A 22,366-nucleotide genomic window follows, 5' to 3' on the forward strand; every position below is an offset into this window, starting at 1 on the left:
CCTGTTTCAACAAACAAAATACTAACAAAAACCCATCTTAATCTTATACCCTGTTCCCTTTGCAAATCCTACCACAAATAAGACATACTAGTATCAAGAGATTGAGAAAAATTTAACCTTAGAACATATTTGATTAATATATCCAATCAAGAGCTCTTTACTACAGATTATCTTGAGGAAACATTTTAAGAGTACAGATAAAAAAATCAATGTGTATAGTCAGTCACAGTGGGGCACACCTTTAATCCCAGAACTTGGGAAGCAGAGGCAGGCAGATCTGTGAGTTCCAAGACAATCAGGGACCCTATCTCAAAATTATAATAACAATAAAATACCAGTATTATAATGAGGTTACATTGTCATAGAGATCATTTACCATATTTATTAATGGCCTGTAATAATTACACATCCTAAGGAAGGACACGCTATTTCTTTTAGACTGTATGTGAAAGAAAAAAGTTTATATATGTTGAGCATCTCTTATCTAAAATATACAAGACATAAAATGTTTCAGAATCTGGAATATTTATATATACTTAACAAGATATCTTTGTGAAAAATGCCAAATCTAAAAACAAAACTCATGAAAGACATCTACCCTGTGTTGGTTAGTTTTTTGTCAGTTTGATACCAGCACACTATATGAGAAAAGGGACCTTAATTGAGAATTTGGTCTACAGGCAAGTCTGTCAGGGCATTTTCTTGACTGATCATTGCTGTAGAAGGGCACAGTCTACTGTGCACAATGCCATCCCTGGGCAGGTCCTGGATAAGAAACCAAAGTTAGTCAGCCAGGGGGAGCAAGCCAACATACAACACTCCTCCATAGCATCTGCTCAAGTTCCCATCTTGAGGTTCCTAGCCTGACTGCCCTCAATACTGGACCATGATCTTGATATATAATCCAAATACACCTTTCCTCCCCAGGTTGCTTTTAACCATGGTCTTCATCAAAGCAACAGAAAACTAAAGACAGCATCTTACACACATCTGATGCTAACCTGTGTCTACATCTTGACTATGACCTGTCATTTGAGGACAGATGTGGAAATTTTCATCTTAGTGGTTATGCTGGGACTCAAATTTTCTAGTTCTAAAATGTTTCAGATTTCCTATTTTCATATTTGGGGCATTCAACATATACAAAAATGTATTTTCCCTAATTCTTCCAGGAATTCATTTCATTTAAATCTATCAAACTTTATCAGCATAAATATTCCTACCTTGGCTTTCTGGAACAATTCTGATTTATATGCTTCTTCTTCCATTATTATACCCACAAAACAATAGCAGCCAAGAACGCCCACCAAAAGACTTGAACACCGGACAAGTATTTCTGGACTTGTAACCTTAAAAAAAAAATCATAAATTTAAAAATATAGTATTAGGCATAAATAATTTTGCATTCTTTGGAATTGCCTTTGGATGAACAAGTTCATGCACATATGAAGAAATAAAAATTCAGCAGCGTTAAAACTGGAATGCTCGCCGGGCGTTGGTGGCGCACGCCTTTAATCCCAGCACTCGGGAGGCAGAGACAGGCGGATCTCTGTGAGTTCGAGGCCAGGCTTGACCAACAGCCTCCAGAACAGAGAAACCCTGTCTCGTAAAACCAAAACAAAAAACAAAAAAACAAAAAAAAAAAACTGGAATGCTCTAGGGTAACCTTTAAAACCAGCTTAAAGATGACTGTAAATTTAGGATAACCAATATTCTAAAACAAATTATCTAAGTAGTTACTCCTAAAGACAGGGAAGAGTATATGTTACAATTTTAAAAAGTGGCACTAGAGAGAAAGACATCATATGACAGAGCTTGGGTGGAGGGGTTTTTTACTGGGAGAAAGTGAACGGGGAAAGGGGCGAGGGGAGGAGAGGGGGGAGAAGGGAGACCACTCTCTGAGGACAGCAGCAGAAGACAAGAGAGAGAGAGAAAGACAAAGGGGGGAGGGAGAGACAGAGAGGCAGGAAGAGAAGCAGAGGGAGAGAAAGATGGGAGGTGGGCAGGGCCCTTTTAAAAGGGAATGGTGTGAGAGCACACAGGTGGTGCTCTTAGTGACTACAGCTGAAGGCATATCTTGTCAGAAAAATCAAGGGCAGGTCAGTACACATGCCTGAGTACTAACAATATGTCCTTTTACTCTTCCCAAGGGAGAAACACGCAAGAAGGAAGAAAGAAATGTCTGTCAAGCAAACAACTGTCTCAAAACATGAGTAGAAAACTGGCCATGTCAATCGGTGGTACAGTGCTTGCCTAACAAACACAAGGTCCTAGGTCTGATTACATTACTGAAAGGGAAAAAAACAAGACTTTGAACATGATCAGAAACTAGATTCATAGAAAAGTTGACAACATGGCAACCATTGCTACTTGACAAAGGTTCAATTTTGTGTATCACAATAATCCAGCACCCTTTTTTTCATTTTTAATGATTCTCAATATTATGCCATTCCCTTTAGGAAATTTTATGCAGGCTTTGGTGAAGGATGAAAATGTATGTAAAATGGCAGCCTCTACAAAATTCTATGGAAAAAACCCCCACTACCATGAAACCATAGAGTACTAATTGTGCTTACTCCCACACAAGTTAACATCAAGCTGCTAGAAAATTTAGATAAGTAAAATATGTTTTATAAATGAGGTATACTTATAAATTTCTAAAGTCATTTTCCCTGCCTACTTATTTCACTCCTTTGGGGGGGGGGCTTACAAGCTTTTTAAAATTATAACACAAGACTTTGTGGAAGATACAAAGGTTAAACTATTTTTTTTAGCAAATTATAGCAAAGGTTGAGATTTATAGACAGATAAATACCCATGATACAAAGAAAATGCTAATTAAGTGCCCTTAAAATTATAATACTAGGGTGGAGAGATGGCTCAGTGGTTAGGAGCACTGACTGCTCTTCCAGAAGACAGAGGTTCAATTCCCAGTACCCAAATGTCAGCTCAACAGTCTGTAATTCCACTTCCACAAGACCCGACACTCAAGGCAAAACATCAATGCACATAAGATAAAAATAAATTTAAAAAAGTAAAGCTAGTTCTTTAAAAAAATTTTGTGGGGTTGGAGAGATGGCTCAGAGGTTAAGGGCCCTGGCTGCTCTTCCAGAGGTCCTGAGTTCAATTCCCAGCAACCACATGTAGTTCACAACCATCTATAATGAGATCTGGCGCCCTCTCTGGCATGCAGGCATACATGTGAGCAGAACACCGTATAAATACATAAATACATAAATAAATAAATAAATAAATCTTTAAAAAAAAATTTGTGATACTAAATACTACAATTATTTTGTTGTTTTTCTTTTTTTTTTTCTTCAGGACAGGGTTTCTCTGTGTAGTCCTTGACATCCTAATGCTGGCCTGAAACTTTGAGACTCACCTGCCTTTGCCTTCCAAATGCTGGGATTAAAGGCGTGAGACACCACACCCAACTGTTATTTGTTTTTTCCAGAGAATGCATATCCGTGTGTACGTGGCTATCCTGGAACTAGCTTTTAGACAATACTGCCTTGAACTCAAATATTCACATGTCTCTGCCTCCCGGTATGCTCCATTACACCCAAATGCTGTATTAGCAGATGAAAAAACTACTGTGGCTTCCACACCAACTGTAACACGTGGCCATCAAAATACATGAACAGGATAGATATATACCATGCACAGAAAGAAATGATGTTTTACAAGAAAGAGAACAGCATATATGAATTTATGATGTCATGTTACGTCTAAAAACCGGGTATCTACTTGTCAGTCCATTCCATACATTTTAAAATCATTCCCCTTGATTCAAATGTAACAAATCTAGTTTTTGTGAGTAAAATTTCCTTCTTTTGTTCCAGCATGTTCATTCTGTCCTGAAATTCTTAAACTCACACCAGCACTATTTTCCCCCAACCTACCCAAAGAATTCTTTCACCTACAGAATTCCTGGGACAAAATATCTAAAAATTATTTTCCTTCCTCCATGCTAACTTTCCTTAGTTGTGGGCATGTGCCAAGACTTTACTTAAAACCAGGCTTCTCTCATCTTTCATTCCTTTCACTCCCCTATTTCTCCTTCCTAACAACCTAAGAAAGTTCAAAAATAGACCTCAATTCTTTTTTTTTTTTTTTTTTTTTTTTTAAGAAATCTTGGCCAGGTGGTGGTGATACAACACCTTTAATATCAGCACTCCAAGACAGAGGCAGGTGGATCTGTGTGAGTTCAAGGCCACCCTGGTCTACAGTACGAGTTCCAGGACAGCCTCCAAAGCTACAGAGAAACTCTGTCTCAGAAAAAAGAAAAGAAATCTCACCTCAGAAGAATAATTATTTAGAAGCTGTTCTGATAATTCCAGAAGGTAATGATCCAATGATTCCTTGAGATTTTGATGGACAGAAAAGCCAACAGAAGATTGAAATTTTTCTACGGCACATTCTTTCACGGTGGTTAAAAAATCCATCTTGTCAAAAGTTGTCTGAAGAAATAGTTCTTCTACTTCTGAAAATGAAGGCTCTTCTTTATCTTGGCAGTGTTGTTCACTTCAAGAGTAAGATTACTGATTAATAACCACCATCGAATACTTTCTCAACTTATTTGCTACATATTACATATAAAAACATCAAGAAAGCATTTACACCAAAAACTGTTCAATTTGTGAATTATTATGTCAAATGCTTGTCTTCTTTGGACTTTTACAGCAAACCGAATTCCGGCTGGAAAATGTCATTATCCCGTAGCAAATCTTACATAAATATAAAAGCTACAATTTAAAAGGCAAATTCAGAGAACTATTTAGACATTAACACTAGATAACTACCAAACATTAACACTAGATAACTACCAAAAACATTGCCTTCTTTTCACCTCTTATTTCCAAAATGCAGGATTTTTCTTTCATTTAATGCATTTGATCGAGAGACTGGGTATCTTCACGTCAATGAGTTATTCAGTCACAGAGACAAACTTAAGTCTGTCAACCAACTAAAAAGAAGGTTTTAGATATTTTTCACTTTAAATATAATTAGGTTTGACTGATTCTAGTTACACTGCTCAGGATCATCTCAAACTTCTGATTTCAAGATACTCTTGTCTCTGCTTCAGTGTTGGGACCAAAGGACATCATTATATCCAACTCCCACTAGGTTTTGTTGCTTTCCTGACATCTGTTTAGCTAGCTGAGTGAGTGAGTGAGTGAGAGAGAGAGAGAGAGAGAGAGAGAGAGAGAGAGAGAGAGACAGAGACAGAGACAGAGACAGAGAGAGAAGAGTGTGTGTGTGAGAGAGAGGGGGGGAGGGGGACAGACAGACAGACAGACAGACAGACAGACAGACAGACAGACAGACAGACAGTGACGCCACATGATGAACTTGCAGGACTTGGTTCTTACTTCCAGCATGTCAGTCCCAAGGATTGAACTCAGGTTATTAGGTTTGAAAGGTGCCTTTACCTCCTGAGCTGTCCCACTGGCCCATTTTTAAACCTAATAAATTTTATTCAACATATTCAACATACAAAAAAAGAGGTCCCTAATAAAAACTCACTTTATATACATTTTATGTTCCCAATTTCCCATCAGAACTGTTCAGTTTTTTCTACTAGCATTTGTTATACATGTTATAATACACAGTAATGAAACTGTAATCTTCATCTAAAGTTATAGACATAAATTATAATCACTGATAAGAAACTTCTCCCTGTTTAACTGTAGTGATTTTTTCTTTAATTAGACCAGTTTGGATTATAATAACCAATAAGATAAGCTTTCACCCAGCTAAAATTATCTATCTAATTAATACTATATATTAAAATGTCATATATTTTCTTATATAACATACCAATCTGGCACACTTTGAAAAAACTTCATTGCAGCTCTAGAGTTTTTCATAGTGAGACTTACAAGAATTTTCTCCAGTACAAGATGAGGAAAATTACTAAAAAAGAAAAATGAAAAGTTTTACTTAAATGAACACATGCCATTAGAAAAAAACTCTAAACATCTCTGTATATAGCTAAAACTGAGATCCCAAACTAAAAATGCTTCCATACGTTCTAAATCACTTAGTATTTGAAAGAATTTAGTAAAGAGGTTGAAACAATACTACCATAGTTTCCATAGAATAAGTTATATATAATTTTAAAAGTAGGATTTACGTTTTAAGATTATTTAACATTTTTATATGTGTGACTGTTTTTCCTTCATCAATGTCTGTGCATTGTGTGTGTGCCTGATGCACACAAAGGCTAGAAGATAGTATAAGATTCCGAGACTGGAGTTACACACAGTTGTAAGCTTCCATGTGGGTGCTAAGAATCAAACTGAGGTCCTCTAGAAGAATAGCCAAGTGCTTTTAATTGCTTGAGTCACCTTACTAGCACCACTCCCCCAATAGTATTTCTGAAATAAAAGATTATAAATTAAAGTAAAGCATTATGTTCTATCCTTTTGGGGAAAGGTAAACCTGGTCCATCCTAGGGCCTAAATCCTACTTTGTTTTTCTTATTATTGATGTAATAAATGTCATTCAGAAGATACCCATTATGGTTAAGGAATAAGGAGGAGACAAGGGACTTGTTCACAGAAGGTCACAAAGAAACACCCAAGACCAGTTGTTTAAAGGCCCTAATTGCTAGGGCCTTTAACCCTAGCACTTAACCCTAGCACTTAGGAGGCAGAGGCAGGAGAGAGAATCCCCTTAAGAGGCCAACTTGGTCTGTATACTGAGTTCCAAGCCAGAACAGAGTTAGACCCTGTCTCAAAAAAAAAAAAAAAAAAAAAGAGCAGCCCTCCCCTCAAAAGAACAGACACAATTTATGATGGGAGAAAGACATTCTGATGTTATACAATAGAGTGAGTGATTATAATAATTTACTATATATTTTTTAAATAAGTCATGGTTTTCAATGTGTTCTAATAAGTAAATTACAATTATTTAAAAGCAAATATGTTTAGCTTGATTTTACAATGCATGCATGTATCAAAATATTACATGGTATACCACAAATATGAATAATCTTCATAAATATACTAAATCTTAAAATATGAATGTGTCTATTCTTTGTGAACATTTCCCATATCCGACAATGAGATCTTTTATTTTAGAAATGATCCAGCACAAAAATACAGACAACTTTAATATTTTAGACCTAACTCTAGGAAATTCTGTATTATGAGCATAAAATAAAGCTATCTGATATTAAATATGTATAGGTGTCTTATAAAATTAAGCAAGTAGCCGGGCAGTGATGGCGCACACCTTTAATCCTAGCACTCAGGAGGCAGAGGCAGGCAGATCTCTGTGAGTTTGAGGCCAGGCTGGACAGACAGCCTCCAAAACAATACAGAGAAACCCTGTCTCGTAAAACCAAAAAAAAAAAAAAAAAAAAGCAATTAAACAAGCACATACAAAACAGTAAACTACAATTACCTCTGAAGAATCGGGGGTGATTCTATGCTGACTTCTAAGTCATCCTCTAACTGGTAGAATAAGAGCCATCTTATTATTGACTCCTTTATAGAGAAACTTCTATTTAGTTCACACATACTTTGCTCTGTTCCCATTTTCATTGTATCTGGAACTACACAGATGTTAAGTGCCAAAGTCAAACAGCATACCGAAGAACTATAAAGAAAAAAGGACAACTGTTAGAAGCAAGCTCTCTGAGGGCAGAAGCCTTACCTATCTATCCTGCTTACCATTAAGCCTGCCATACTCAGGGCAATACAAACTACATTTTGTTAACAAAGTAGTAAAAGGAAGGTTACATTTGAGAAAACTCTTGTTCAATAAAAATATATGGAACTATGAAAATATTTACGAATAGTGAATAATTGTAAATTATAGGTAAAAGAAATTTACACTTTATAACCCTTTAAAGAAAACAGGCCTGAAAAAAATAAAAAAGCAGGACATGATAGCTCATATCTTCAACCCCAGCACTTGGGAAGCAGAGAAAGGCAGACCTCTGTAAGTTCAAAGCCAGCTGATTATAGAGGTGCAGGCCCGCAAGAGCCACATAGTAAGGCCCTATCTCCAAAAAACAAAAGAGAAAACAAAACAAAAACTCTCTGTAATATTACGCATTTTGGACCAAATAACAAAAGTATCCAAAACAAAATTTAATATATCTTTTATTGAAGTAACAAACACAAAAATGATCAGGGACATACACTTGTATGCATATGTAAAATCAAGTATAATGCAACCTACCTTGAAGGTTTACAGGCTGAGCCAGTAAATAACTTCCAGAATTCTCTGTCAAATTCAATTAAACTGCCTTGAATAATGGCCCCAAGTAAACCAAAGTTTTCAGTTTGTGTATGTTCAGAACTAATACCACGAAAGGCAATAGACCAAATTTTAATCCACAGTTTCAGTAAGTCTGACTTTTGAGAGCTTTCTAGGTTTGATTTCTTGCCTTGACATAAGGCAATTTCCATAAGGCATCGTAACACATATGGTGTGCGTTCTCCACGCCGCTGCTGAGGTAGAAGCTGGTATAGTATCAGTAGTAATGGAGACAGCTCACAGTTAGGTAAACTGGACGGATACTTTGATATTAATTGGGTTGTAATCTGTAGCCTGAAAGGAAAACAAAAGAATATGATTTTTTTTCACTCCCATTAACAACGTAAAAGAAAACAAATATACAAATTATATACATTTACATATCCTAATTAAAGCATCATTCTTCACTCTTTTCCATAGTGTTTTCAACTTCTGCCTAGCCCTTTACATAAAACCTCAAAAAAGAAAAAAGAAGAAGAAAAATGAAAAATTCACATTCGAGACAGAGTTTCTCTGTATTTCTTTGGAGGCTGTACTGGAACTCGATCTGTAGACCAGGCTGGCCTCAAACTCAGAGATCCACCTGCCTCTGCCTCCCAAGTGCTGGGATTAAAGATGTGAGCCACCAACCCCTGGCTCATTTCTGATCTTTTGCCACCAAAATTATTCTAAGTTGGAAAAACAAAGCCTAAATATTTGTTCTTTGATACCAATTTATTATTCAATACAATATATTGTGAATTCTCTAGAATAGTGGTGTACAACCTGGGAGTTGAACAAGCCTTTCACAAGGGTCACATATCAGATATCCTGCATATCAGATATTCATATTATGCTTCAGAACAGTGGCACAATTACAGTTACGAAGTAGTAGCAAACAAAATGATTTTATGGTTGGGGTCACCACAACATGAACTGTATTAAAGGATCACTGCATTAGGAAGGTTGAGAACCACTGATGTAGAAGGAGTGCTACTCAAAAACAGGAATCCTGTGTTATTCATTGCTGCATGTCTAAAGTGTGACACATAAATGTCATTCAGTAATTCTTTTTTGTTTGTTTTTCGAAGCAGAATTTCTCTCTCTAGCCCTGGCCTTAAACTCTAGAGATCCACCTGCCCTGCCAAGTGCTGGGATTAAATGAGTGTGCCACCACCACAGAGCAAGTGATTCTTGACTAAAAAGATAAAGAATCTGATGTAAAATTCTCAATTATATAAAATAAATATAAGCTTAAGCACTAAGTAACAAAATCTTTCTTCACAACTCAATTACATCTAAATATCCCACAACATGGTGAAACACACACACATCCACCCCATTTGTAAATTCTCAGTATCTTTAGGCACTTTGCTTGACATTTCTAAATTGGTCCCTTTCAGAAAAGTGAACAGGCCTGTCTAGATATAGTCTAATAATCCTTATCAGAGATAATCTATGATTCTAAAATTGTGCATATTTAAATATGCATGAATGAAAATAAAAAGAGGAAGAAGAAAAAATCAAACTCTACTCTCTTGAAAGAAATTACCCTGTGATTACTGAATGCTCTTTAATTCACTGCTAATCCAACTACACATGAAGGTATGTTGCACTGCAAAAAAAAAAAAAAATCCCTTCTTAATGAGGTTTACAGCTTAGTGAATTTCAAAGGCAGAAAGTAAGACTGCCTACCATAGCCAGGTCCCCCTTCCTTCCTATGTCTGTATGTCTAAAAAGGTAGTCTGGCTTGTACAGCAGAAGAGCCTTTAGTGGTTATCTCAATATGCTACAGCGTTGATGGCACACGCCTTTAATCCTAGCACTCCAGAGGCAGAGACAGGCGGATCTCTGTGAGTTCAAGGCCAGCCTGATCTACAGAGTGAGTTCCAGGACAGCTTCTAAAGCCACAGAGAAACCCTGTCTCGAAAAAACCAAAAAAAATAAAAAAATAAAAAAAAAATAATAATAATATAAATAAATAAATAAATAAATAAATAATCACACTTTGCTACTACTAGCTGGTCTGGCAGTAGACAAATGACAGCTCAGGTCAGTGAGGGCTTTCTGGGGAAAAATACAATTAAATGACACTGAATGAGAAAAATAAACACTTTACCATGGCACAAGATCAAAATCATTCTGTGACTTCTGAAGATGATCTTTTATCACTTCCCAGCCTACTTCTATCTTCCTTTTTTTGCAAGGCAGACTGTAATCAGTAGATTCTCTTTGTGTAGTAAAAGACTGAGAAATCTCCACAGATCTGGTATCTGCATTAAAAAGCTTCAAAATAAAAAAACACACTTTTATTACTACAATTTCCTAATAATCACTGGGAAAAAAAGTCCTTCTCAAATGAAGATACAGGAACTCATAATGATTAACAAGTTATACAAATATATAAACACATTAACAGAAATATTTTACATAGCAATAATCACGTTCTTAGCAAATATGTGCATGTAGGGTACTAGCTTTATTTCCAGAGGATATTTACCAAAACTGAAAATAGTTTAATTCCAACAGGATTAAAATTTAAATTTACTGGGCTAGAGAGATGGCTCAGCAGTTAAGAATACTGACTGTACTTCCAGAGGACCTGGGATCAATTCTCAGCACCCACATGGGAGATAACAACTGTCTGTAACTACAAGATCTGACACCCTAACACAGAGTAAATGCAGGCAAAACACCAATGCAAATCAAGTAAAATAAAAATAAATTTAAAAAAAATTTAAATTCACCATTAATATTTAAGAGCAAAACTACCACCAGGATGCCAACCAAATCTGTGGGGAGAAGAGTTTTACTGAAGGCATAGTAGGATATCAACTGATGACTAGGTAAGCAAAATGTACTACATCCACGTAATTATTATTCCATTATGAAAAGGAATAAAATACTGATTTGCAGTGCCAAGTGGAAAATATTACACTATGTGAAATAAGCCAGGCATAAAAGCCCACATACGTGTGATTCTACTTCTATGAAATATCTAAAACAGACAAACCATTCAGATATTAGAAGTACATTAGTAGCTAAGAGAAACAAACAGATGTAACTAAAAGCTAGTAGGTCTGAAGTTTCTTTTGAGATGACAAAAAGGCTTTGGAATTAGATTTTGGTGATCGTTTTGGAACAAACCAATAATTGTAAATATCAGTGATTTTTATGCTACATAAATTCTAATTTAACTTTAAGAGTATATTCATTTTCCCTGTATGATTGTCATCATTAGCTCTAGACACATGTTCAAGAGTTATTTTTCAATTAAAAGGGTTAATTTCAAATACACATAATTTGAAAATAATTGTTAAATGTACACAATAATTTTATAGGCTTCTTGTGATCATGCAAGGTATAATAAGTGTCCAACAGAAAAAAAATAAGCAGGAAATTTCAAATGTGACAAAAGCTACTATACCTGGTGACAGATATCTGCCATTAAGTCAATCAAATTTTCCTTGACAGCAATATTACGAGATCCTGAAGAGTATTTCCCTCTACTTCCTATATGACTAATCTCATTCACCAGCAGGTCATATAAGTTGTACAAGATACTTTTCCATTTTGTTGATTCATAAGCACCTGTAACCCAGAAACACAGGGTATTTATATACAAATCCCATCTGCACTGTCAGCTCTCACATCAACATTAGATATCTAGTCCAATCTCTATTTAGTACTAACACATCTTTGGGCAAAATCCTTGAAAACACTACTCCTTAATGGTTTCACTTCATAATTAGCTAACTGTGGTATTATAAATACCCTCACATTCTCACCTAAAATTTTCCCTTTTCTAATGCATTACATTTCCTAAGAAAAATAATATGCCCCCTTCCATATGAGAAACAGCTTCTTTAATTTACATTATTAAGAGGAAACTATTACCAGCTTCTTCCACTAATACATGTATGATGCTATCCATTTATGGTGGTTAGCTCACCATTCACATGACACTCCAGTCAACATATGTCTTTCTTAAGAGGCTGACCTGGAGTCTGCAGAGTCTAGTTAACATATTTCTCCAACTGTCTGACCCTCAAGAAAAAAATACAGAGCTATTAATTCTCACAAACAGGATACCATAAAAATAAATTATTGGAGACTAAAAATATGTGAATTCTTTTGGAAGTCTCATCCTTTTGTCAAATTTTCACCATAAATACACAGGTAACTAACACATGACATCACTTTTTTATTGTTTTTTGTTTTGGTTTTTTTTGGTTTTCAAGACAGGGTTTCTCTGTGTTTTGGAGGCTGCCCTGGAACTCGCTCTTGCAGACCAAGCTGGTCTTGAAATCACAGAGATCTGCCTGCCTCTGCCTCCCAAGTGCTGGGATTAAAGACATATGCCACCATCGCCCGGCTGTAACACCACTTCTTAACCAGCCTGATATTTATCCTGGCTAGAAGGGAAAAGACGAAAAACTGAGAAGTCACAGTTCTTTTTGACACTGTTACACAAATCTAGAAGAGATGATACATATAAAATAAAAAGTGGCTTCAACAGTTAACCTCCATTCTAACAGTTGTTATTTACTGTCCAAGGCATTTTACCAAAATCATCACAGTTAGCCATGATGTCTAAAGGATAGTGCAAGCCCAAAGGCAATCAGACAAAGCACAACAGAGTTCTATTAAGTCAGTTGTCATTCAATCCAATTCTGAAAGACTGAAGAACAATACTCTGTTTTTTTTGTTTTTTAAAAAAAAAGGCAAAACAATCAGGGAGATCAAAAGATTCATTACCAGTGTTTTACTGTTGTGTGTGTGTGGGGGGGTGCTGCACCTGTTGCCCCCCTCCCCACAGAAAATGAGCACGGTGTACTAAAAAGCACAAGGTGCAACCATTGTCTCATTCTACTTCACATGTCTTTGCAAAGACTTGAGCACATAACCTCCTTAGAAACTGAATAAGTCAATAAATGGATGGACTGTTTTCAGTTTAGCTAACCTATTTCCTACTAGAAATAAGAAGCTACATGTAAAGAAGTTCCTGCTTTCGCTAAATTCCTTTGCTCTATAGCCTATTAACAGTGAAGAAGGATAAGCAGCTTTTAGAGGAACAGGTAATATCTCATATTTGTTTTCATAATACTTTATTGAACAATGTAAAGGCAATTTATTGCCACTGATTCAAAATCAAGAAAATACATGAAAATTAGTTTCATGACTAACTACACTATTAACCAAACACTTCATTCATCTACAGAATACTAATACCATACTTGGGCCTCTTATATTTTAATGAAGTATATTCAAACCAGGAAAAGGTCCCTTTATACCTTTTTCAGGGGTTTTAGCTCCTTGTGGATGATGGATATAAATTTGCAGTTGAATTAGTTCAATGATTACTTCTTTTAAAGAATCGTTAAGTCTGTGTTGAGTCCAAATACACAGCAAGGTAGGAAGAATTTCATCTCCTACTTCACACACCCGTTTTCGGGAGTTGACAGCCAAAGTCTTGAGGAAAATGATAAGGGCTGCTAAGATATGACTTAAGCCAGGAGAGCTCTTTTCTTGTCTGCAACAGAAAACAATGTCAGCATAGTATAACTGGCACATTCTAAAGAGTAAGTTCTAATTTTCAAACACTGTCATATCATGGGTTCAAATTTCTTCAGAAAACAAAACAAAAACCAACACAACAGCACTAACCTGTTGTGGAATATTACTTTTTAACTATATAAAGATGTGTTACATTTGTTTATGCTGTGTTTGTTTAACAATGTAAAGATCTGTTGTTTGCCTGCCTAAGGCACCGGATTGCCAGCCAGGCAACCAGACACTGCGGAAGCAGGTAAAGTATGAGAAACAGAATGAAAGAAAGGTTAAGAAGTCCCAAGGCAAAATGTGGTTAAAGAAAAACAGGTTAAATTAGTTTTAAGAGCTGGTGGGAGACAGGCAGTGGTGGTGCACACCTTTAATCCCAGCACTCAGGAGGCAGAAGCAGGTGGATCTGTGAGTTTGAGACCAGCCTGATCTACAAGAGCTAGTTCTAGGACAACCTCCAAAGCAATACAGAGATACCCTGTTTCAAAATCTCCCCCCCCCAAAAAAATGTTAGTGAGACAAGCATAAGCTAAGGCTGAGCATTCATAATTGATAATAAGGCTTCATGTCTTGATTTGGGAGGGTGGTGGTTCAAGAAAGCCTGCTACACTAACCAGTAACAAAAACAGTGATTCTCACTTGGGGTCAACAAACTTGTCCTGTTAATCTCCCTGCTACTAAACCACTGTCTAAAAACACACAGAATTGATTTGTATACCTACAATTCATATATGTTTAACATAAGCTAGATAATGCCATACAGATTTATACCAATGCTTCCAAAAGATGTTATTACTTTATTCCCAATATACTATATCTATCCTTAAAATTGACAGAATTACATTACTTAAGTGATACTCATCTTCCTTTGTTATCAGATGAGAAAGACCCAATGGCTCATGCTTAAGAGAGTCATTTGGTATTTACATATTAAGGAAATTTGTATCTGATCCTTTAAGAAACTGCTGGTTCTGAGTCAATGGTCCTTTTGAAAGACAGTATTTTACACTACCACCAATGCATTGAGTTATCTTTTCTCCAAACTGTTGAGAGCCTTTGCTGTTTCTTTATTTCTACGGTACCATTTTATCTCATTGTGGTTTGGCTAAATGTGTTCTTTATAAATTCATTGGCTGCACAATTATTTTCTCATGATACAGGCCAAGTTAGCCATAAACTCACAATCACCCTGTGCAGAACCTCCAGAGTACTGGAATTACAGAATACACCACTACACCTAACCCCTTGCCTGTTTTTTTTTTTTAATAAAGGTATTTAAAGACTAATAAACTATTCTTATTCTTTGGAGAATTTCATCAATGTGTCTTGATAAAATTAACCCATCTTATCTCCCTGACAACATGACTTTGTTACTAGGTTTCCTAAAGTTGTTATATAATCTGGATTTTAAGTCTTTAGTAAAATAAACAGTGTACAAAAGCCTCTCCCATTTGGAAAGCTATCTCTTCAGTCTGCTCAGTATTTCCTTTCTGTGAAAAAGATGCAGTTCATATAGCTCCATTTATCTCTTTTTGGTTTCATATTTTGGGGGTTTAGCCCAAAAAGAACACTGCTTTTATCTTTTAAGAAATTATTTAGTGTGTGTTTACACATGTATATTTTGCAATAACGATCTCTAAAGGAGGATGTTGAATGTCCCAGCTGTTCTCCACATCATTCCCTTGAAAGAGTGTCTCTCATTCAGACTGGAGTTTGCCATTTTGGAGCTGGTAGTCAACAGGCTGCAAAGATTCTCTATCTTTATCTTCAACTCCAACACTGTACTGGGATTGAAAGCTTGTCCAGTTACACTGAGCTGTTTTATTTGGGTCAGGAGGTGGCTTAGTGAGTATGAACATTTCGTTTGCTCCTTTTATAAGTATCTTAAAGTGTTTCATCTGTTTGCTTTCTTCAAGTTTCTAAGTTGCAAATCTTTGGTCTATTTAAAGTTTGGTTGGTTTTTTTTTTTCCATATAGGATGGGAAATAGAGGTCAAACTGCATACAAAATATGAAATATCACAGAGGAACATTTGAACATAATTATGTTAATAAATTTAATATTCAAGAAAACAGAAATATCCTGACTTGATCATTACATACTGTATACCTATTACAACTGAAATAACCACTGTTTAAAACAGTATTTTTTAGTCACTAAATCTAAAACATGATCATGACAAGATCTAATGCAGTTTGGTAGAATATGAAAACACAGTAATTACCTTGCATACTGAACAGCCTTGGAAAAAAAATCTAAAAACTTTGAAGGTAATCCATCAGTCTGTGAACAGCATCCTCCAGTAACAGCATGAATTATTCTAGCCACTAAAACTCTATTGATGTCTTGTGGTGGTTTGAGATACAGCCTGAAGTACACAGAGAACAATTCTAAAAATTGGAGAGGGGAGAGTATTAGCTAATTATTGTAAAATGCAAATATGTTCAACATCACAATTCAACTTAAATATGACATAATTCTCCATAGACATAAGATAGATAGTAAAATTGCATCTGAGAAATAAATCGAAAAAGTAAAAACTCAAATATTATCAGATGGAAATTTCTTGAGACATTAAATATGAGCAATCCTGGCACCTGCAAGTGAAACTAAATGATATAGACCTCTCAGATCTGTTATCCATTTATGTTTCACAGTCCAGATTATGATACACTGCTGAAATGCTGTACAAATGGCCTTGAGTCTGGTGAGATCTCAAGTAAGATAGCATCACAATGGTAGCAGAACTTATGTGATCAGTGATTTGGGATCAGGGTTCAATAACAACTCTCTCAAATGCTAACACAAAGATACCAGAAATAAAAATCAATTTTGTATCACAGCACTAAAAATTTGGAAATAGAAATAGCACTTTGCATGTCTAGTAAGTCAATGCGCAAGATATTCCAATGCATTTATTTTCAATCTAACATCTCTGCCTAACCCAATGAGTACTTGTGCACTTTATCCTTTCTGTAATGTTTTTTTTGTTGTTGTTGTTGTTGTTTTTGGTTTTTCGAGACAGGGTTTCTCTGTAGCTTTGGAGGCTGTCCTGGAACTAGCTCTTGTAGACCAGGCTGGCCTGGAACTCACAGAGATCCGGCTGCCTCTGCCTCCCAAGTGCCTTTCTGTAATGTTTAAGGTGTCCAGCACATCCCCTTGAACTCAGAACTCTTGCTTTCAACTTCTGTGACATCTCTCTCTTTTGGTTATACCTTTCTCCTTTATTTATGGACCAGTTGACATGTCTCCATTGTGTGCATACATTGCATACAAGCATGTGTATTATAACAAATGGCATGGTAATTTGTAGTTAATTGGAACTTTTTTCAGTCACTGGATTTCTGAATAGTTAAAAACAGACAGTAATCTTTGAAATCTATAATTACAGTTCTAGTAAGCACCTACTATGAAGTATATGTGACTTAATAAATTAAAAGTATATAATAAATAAAAATTAAGAACTGAACTCTAACAAGACCAAGGTAGGAGGACTGCAAGCTGAAGGCCAGAACAGGATACATAGCAAGATATTATCTTGAAAAAGAAAGAAATTAAGGATCTGATTCTGTAATAACATAATTTCATCAATGTAATGTTACATTTGTGTCATCTGCGTGATGTAGACTGCTTTCACTGTTGAAATCTCATTTTATAAAAGAAAACCCTTCAAAACATACCTAGCCACTGTTGTTGAGATATTTCACACCAGTATTTTCTCACAGAAAGAATATCTTTGAGTAGTATGTTGCTACAATCAGCTCCATAAGTTACACCATTAGATGAGTCTTTCACTGTATCCATGACATAATTCAAGAGGTCTTGACATTTTAGCCTGGGTGCTCCTATTTAAAAATAAAATGAAAAAGAACATATAGATGTTAAAAATAAAAAATCCTTGGAATGCCAATTTCTTTAAATCATTCCATTCATGAAATAACTCTCAATTGATTTTCTCCTATAACAAGAATTAGTGTATCTCCTAACCCCTGAGTAAAATTCAACTTGTTGGTTATTTTGTTAATGATCTTTTACTGGAATGCAATTATGTGAAATGAGTAGCTACAATATATGCCCCAGAAAGTTAAAAAAAAAAATTTGCTATATTGCCTCATTAAAGATTGAGGCTGTGGTGGTGCACTCAGGAGGCAGATGCAGGTGGATCTCGGTGAGTTCAAGGCCAGCCTGGTCTACAGGTGAGTTCCAGGACAGCCAGAGCTATACAGAGAAACCCTGTCTCACCCCCACACACATACCAAAAGATTAACATTGTCAACCTCTAAAGATACAGCAGAAATAAAAATTAACTTTAATACAAAACAATTCACAATTCCTGGCATTAGACTTAAAAGGATTCTAAATCTGAGCATCTTTATGAATAAATTATTAAAAATAATCTTAAGTTATAATTAGAAATAGCCTATTTCCTCTAAAAAACAAGATTATTTCCATGGCATCTAACAGCATACGAATGGTATACATATATAAAAGGTTGAAAGTTTAACAACACAATATTTAATGCTCTTATAGAGGACATGGGTTTGGATCTCAGCATTCATGTGGTGGTTTATAACCATCCAGACTCTAGTTCCAGATGATTCTTCGATCTCTATCTCTGCAAGTACAAGGAGCAAATCATATGGTACACTTACATACATGCAGACAAAATACTCATACACATAAATAGATAAATCTTAGAAAATAAAGTAGAAGTAATAATAAATGGAGACAATTTTAAAACTATTTTTTTACTTTTTCATTTATTTACTTTGTGAGCATGCACATGCTCACAAGTGTAATAAAACACCCGTATCACATACATGTATGGAGGTCAGAGAACAACTTAAAGGAGTTGGTTTTCTCCATCACATAGGTTTTGGTGCTCAAACTCAGGTCAAAGTGCCTTTACCTGCCAAGCCATCTAACTGGCCTAACAGGCTTTTATACCTTTAAAATTGTTGAGCCTCAAAATGTTTTTTGAAACCTTAAGACTATACTTTGCCAATGTCTAGAGACATGGGAGAATTGAAGCAAATTTTTAATCTTTCCATTTTTGAGATTAAAGATTTTATGCTAAACGCCCAAAAATTTTGGACCAATAGATTTAAAAGTCAATATATGTGCTAGGAATTTCAGTCAGTAATTTATTTTTATACTACTGTATTAAAATCAAATTTATGCCATGGTAACTACTGAAGTATCTGTGTGTAATACATAATATTGCTTACTCTTATTTGCACATTTGATGAAGTATCTGACCAAACTGCTTATCTCTTGCATCTTCTTCTGTCTGGAGGTTTGTGTGGAGGCTGATACATTTGATTTTGCTGTTCTCATACATTCTGTTTCTTTTTTAATGTAATTCTGCAGAAACCTGTAAGAAAAAAATTCATATACTCATTAATACTTTTTATCATTCCAAAAGCTCTGGTATGCCTTCCTCCAAAATACTATTTAAACCACAGTGTTGTATCATCTATACGAAAACTATCTCTTTTCCAAAGCCTAACAAGATGCAAAGTCAATATAAGGCCTAGCCTGAAAAGCTCTTAATCTGTAATCTGCTTGCTCAGAATGCTACTGAGGACTTCAACTCTCATTACACTATAAGCGTGTAGTAATACTTCTAGTCTTCAATGACAGCTGAAGACTGTTCAGGATTATCTGGCTAATTTAATCAGCTTTAAAAACAGGTTATCTGCATTTGTTTTGTTTTGGGTTGGGGGGATTGGTTTTTCAAGATAGGGTTTCTCTGTAGCTTTAGAGCCTATCCTGGAACTCACTCTGGAGACCAGGCTGGCCTCAAACTCACAGAGATCCGCTGGCCTCTGCCTCCAAGTGCTGGGATTAAAGGCATGTGCCACCACTGCCCAGCAATAACTGTATTTATAATATTGTAAATTAGCTAAATGCTCAACAAGAAAGCATGTATATTTTCCATGTCATATGCATTTAGAACTTTAACATTTAGTATCAAACAAGAGATAAAAAGTAAGTGTATCAACTGGGAGGTAATGGTATACACCTATAAACCCAGCACTCAGGATGTACAGGCAGACATATCTCAAGTTTGAGGCCAGCCTGGTCTACAGGGCGAGTTCTAGGATAACAAAAAAGAATAAACAAATAAACCGGGGAATGGTGGTGCACACCTTTAATCCCAGCACTCAGGAGGCAGAGATAGACGGATCTCTGTGAGTTCGAGGCCAGCCTGGCCTACAGAATAAGTTCCAGGACAGACTCCAAAACAATACAGAGAAACCCTGCCTCAAAAAAACAAAAACAAACAAACAAAAAAACCAAACAAATAAAAGTTTATCTGTTAGAAGTATTCTAAGACAATTTAATATTGTATGAAGAAATGTGAACACCTTCTTTACTGCAATTATTTATTTATAATGAACTGAACTCATTATCTTCCTCTATCAAATTCCCAAGGAGTCAATATTACAGGTGTTATACCAACATACTAGCTTCAGATGCAATACTTCCAGTATTCTACATAAATTTAAATACATTTGGGGGGCTGAAAAGATGGCTCAGTGGTTAAGAGTGCTCACTGTTCTTCCAAAAAGCCAGAATTCAAATCCCAGAACCCATGTCAGACAGCTTACAACCTCCTCCAACTCCAGCTCAAGGATATTCAATGTCCACTTTTGGACATCCAGGAGCCTGAACACGCTTGACAAAGACACACAGACATAAACAGTAATATTTTCGAACCCCCCTAAATGTTTCACAATATCTGTTGCTAGTTATAAATAAACTTATGGTTGAAAATGAAGTTTCAATATAAAGATGAATAAACTGTTCCACAAACAAGTTTTTTAAACTGCTTTAATCTGAAAGTTCCAATATTTATTTTATTTGTTTTAGTATAATTTAACACATGCCAGTTATTCATAATCAGCAACAATTAACATGATATGACAAATACTATAACTTACTTTTTTTTGTTTTGTGTTTTGAGACAGGGTCTCTCTGTATATCCCTGGCTGTCCTAGAACTTACTCTATAGATAGACCAGGATGACCTCAAACTCAGAGATTTGTCTGGCTCTGCCTCCCAAGTTCTGGGATTAATGGCATGAAACACTACCACTCGACTATTATAACTTACTTACAACTCTAATTTGAAACAAATCCTTATAAACTTGTCAAAATGAACAGGATTCTTAAGCTGTTGTTTTGTTTTGTAGACCAGATAAGACTGGATCTTATGAATGTCCTGCCTCAGCCTCAAGAATACAGTATTACAAGAATTCCATGACAGCCAGCTTCTTTCTTGATCTTAAATGACATATGTCTAAAGCATTTTGTTGAAGAAATGACTTAAAACTTCCAGTATCCTGTATTAGTTTTTAAACTATCTTTTAGATATAATATACAATGATATACAGTGAACAAAAAAAAAAATCAAACAATAAAACAGTATCACAAAATGGGAAAAGAAAGTAAAACAAATTCAAAGAGGAATACCTGAAAACAGCATCCCAATTCAAATATTTTTGTTGTTTTGAATCTGAATGCCTATCTAGATGTTGAACTGTTTCAGGGTCCTGAATCAGACGCTTAAATCTCTCCACTTCTTTCTGAAGAAAAAAAAAAAAAGAACATAATAATAATTACATACTACATCACCTATCACACATCTGCTTCAAGAAAACAACTTCAGGCCGGGCAGTGGTGGCGCACACCTTTAATCCCAGCACTCGGGAGGCAGAGGCAGGCGGATCTCTGTGCGTTCGAGGCCAGGCTGGACCGATAGCCTCCGAAACAATACAGAGAAACCCTGTCTCGTAAAAACCAAAAAAAAAAAAAAAAAAAAAGAAAACAACTTCAGGGCTGGAGAGATGGCTCAGCGGTTAAGAGCACTGACTGTTCTTCCAGAGGTCCTGAGTTCAATACCCGGCACCCACATGGTGGCTTACAACCACCTTGAATGATATCTGGTGCCCTCTGCTGGCCTGCAGACAAAAGGCTGTATGCGCAATAAATAAAAACTGTATGCATAATAAATAAATAATTAAAAAAAACCAACTTCAAATAATTTAGTACCCTTCTTTCTGTAGCTCTGTCATGTTCTAATTGCCGGCAGCAAATGAGCAGATCGTTAAGTGCCAGACTCATGGTTTAAGATTTCAGAACATACATTCTCACCTGTAAATAAAAATAAATATATGCAATTAATTTCACTTATTTGGGGTATTCTGGTGCTGAGGACTGGCTATACTATAAACCTATGTGTAATTCTTTTAGAGTACAGTTACTCTATATTTAAACCTAACAGTACATCCAGAGGCACACTGTGATCAAAGACACAATTTTTCTAAACATTTCTATGAGACATTATCTTACAATTTATCAAAATTATGCTTTAATTTTGAAATGTGTACTTCGCATAGCAGGATAAAGTATATTTTGAAGAAAATGAAATAGTTCAATATTATCTCTGGAAGAAAAACATTCATTGATAAATGCAAACAATATTTGTTTCACATATACAGTGTTTCAGGTTAAGAATATGTTAGGGTCAGCCGGGCGTTAGTGGC

At 35.7% G+C, this 22,366-nt stretch overlaps 1 protein-coding gene across 1 annotated transcript in view; it reads right to left on the minus strand.

The window, feature by feature from the left end:
• Atm (ATM serine/threonine kinase) overlaps positions 1-22,366 on the minus strand; it is a 117,324-nt gene that overhangs the window by 92,685 nt on the left and 2,273 nt on the right. Inside the window, exons 2-14 of the mRNA XM_040729828.1 lie at positions 21,873-21,974; positions 21,294-21,406; positions 19,044-19,189; positions 17,496-17,660; positions 16,040-16,205; positions 13,548-13,786; positions 11,681-11,844; positions 10,373-10,539; positions 8,197-8,568; positions 7,414-7,608; positions 5,824-5,919; positions 4,302-4,527; positions 1,224-1,349 (exon numbers count right to left, since the gene is read on the minus strand). Coding sequence (XP_040585762.1) covers positions 1,224-1,349; positions 4,302-4,527; positions 5,824-5,919; positions 7,414-7,608; positions 8,197-8,568; positions 10,373-10,539; positions 11,681-11,844; positions 13,548-13,786; positions 16,040-16,205; positions 17,496-17,660; positions 19,044-19,189; positions 21,294-21,406; positions 21,873-21,944 — 2,247 coding nt within the window. The 5' untranslated portion in view covers positions 21,945-21,974. The remainder of the gene's footprint in view (positions 1-1,223; positions 1,350-4,301; positions 4,528-5,823; positions 5,920-7,413; positions 7,609-8,196; positions 8,569-10,372; positions 10,540-11,680; positions 11,845-13,547; positions 13,787-16,039; positions 16,206-17,495; positions 17,661-19,043; positions 19,190-21,293; positions 21,407-21,872; positions 21,975-22,366) is intronic.

This window comes from Mesocricetus auratus, unplaced genomic scaffold (assembly GCF_017639785.1).
Source record: "Mesocricetus auratus isolate SY011 unplaced genomic scaffold, BCM_Maur_2.0 Super-Scaffold_100022, whole genome shotgun sequence".
NCBI classification, from domain to species: domain Eukaryota; kingdom Metazoa; phylum Chordata; class Mammalia; order Rodentia; family Cricetidae; genus Mesocricetus; species Mesocricetus auratus.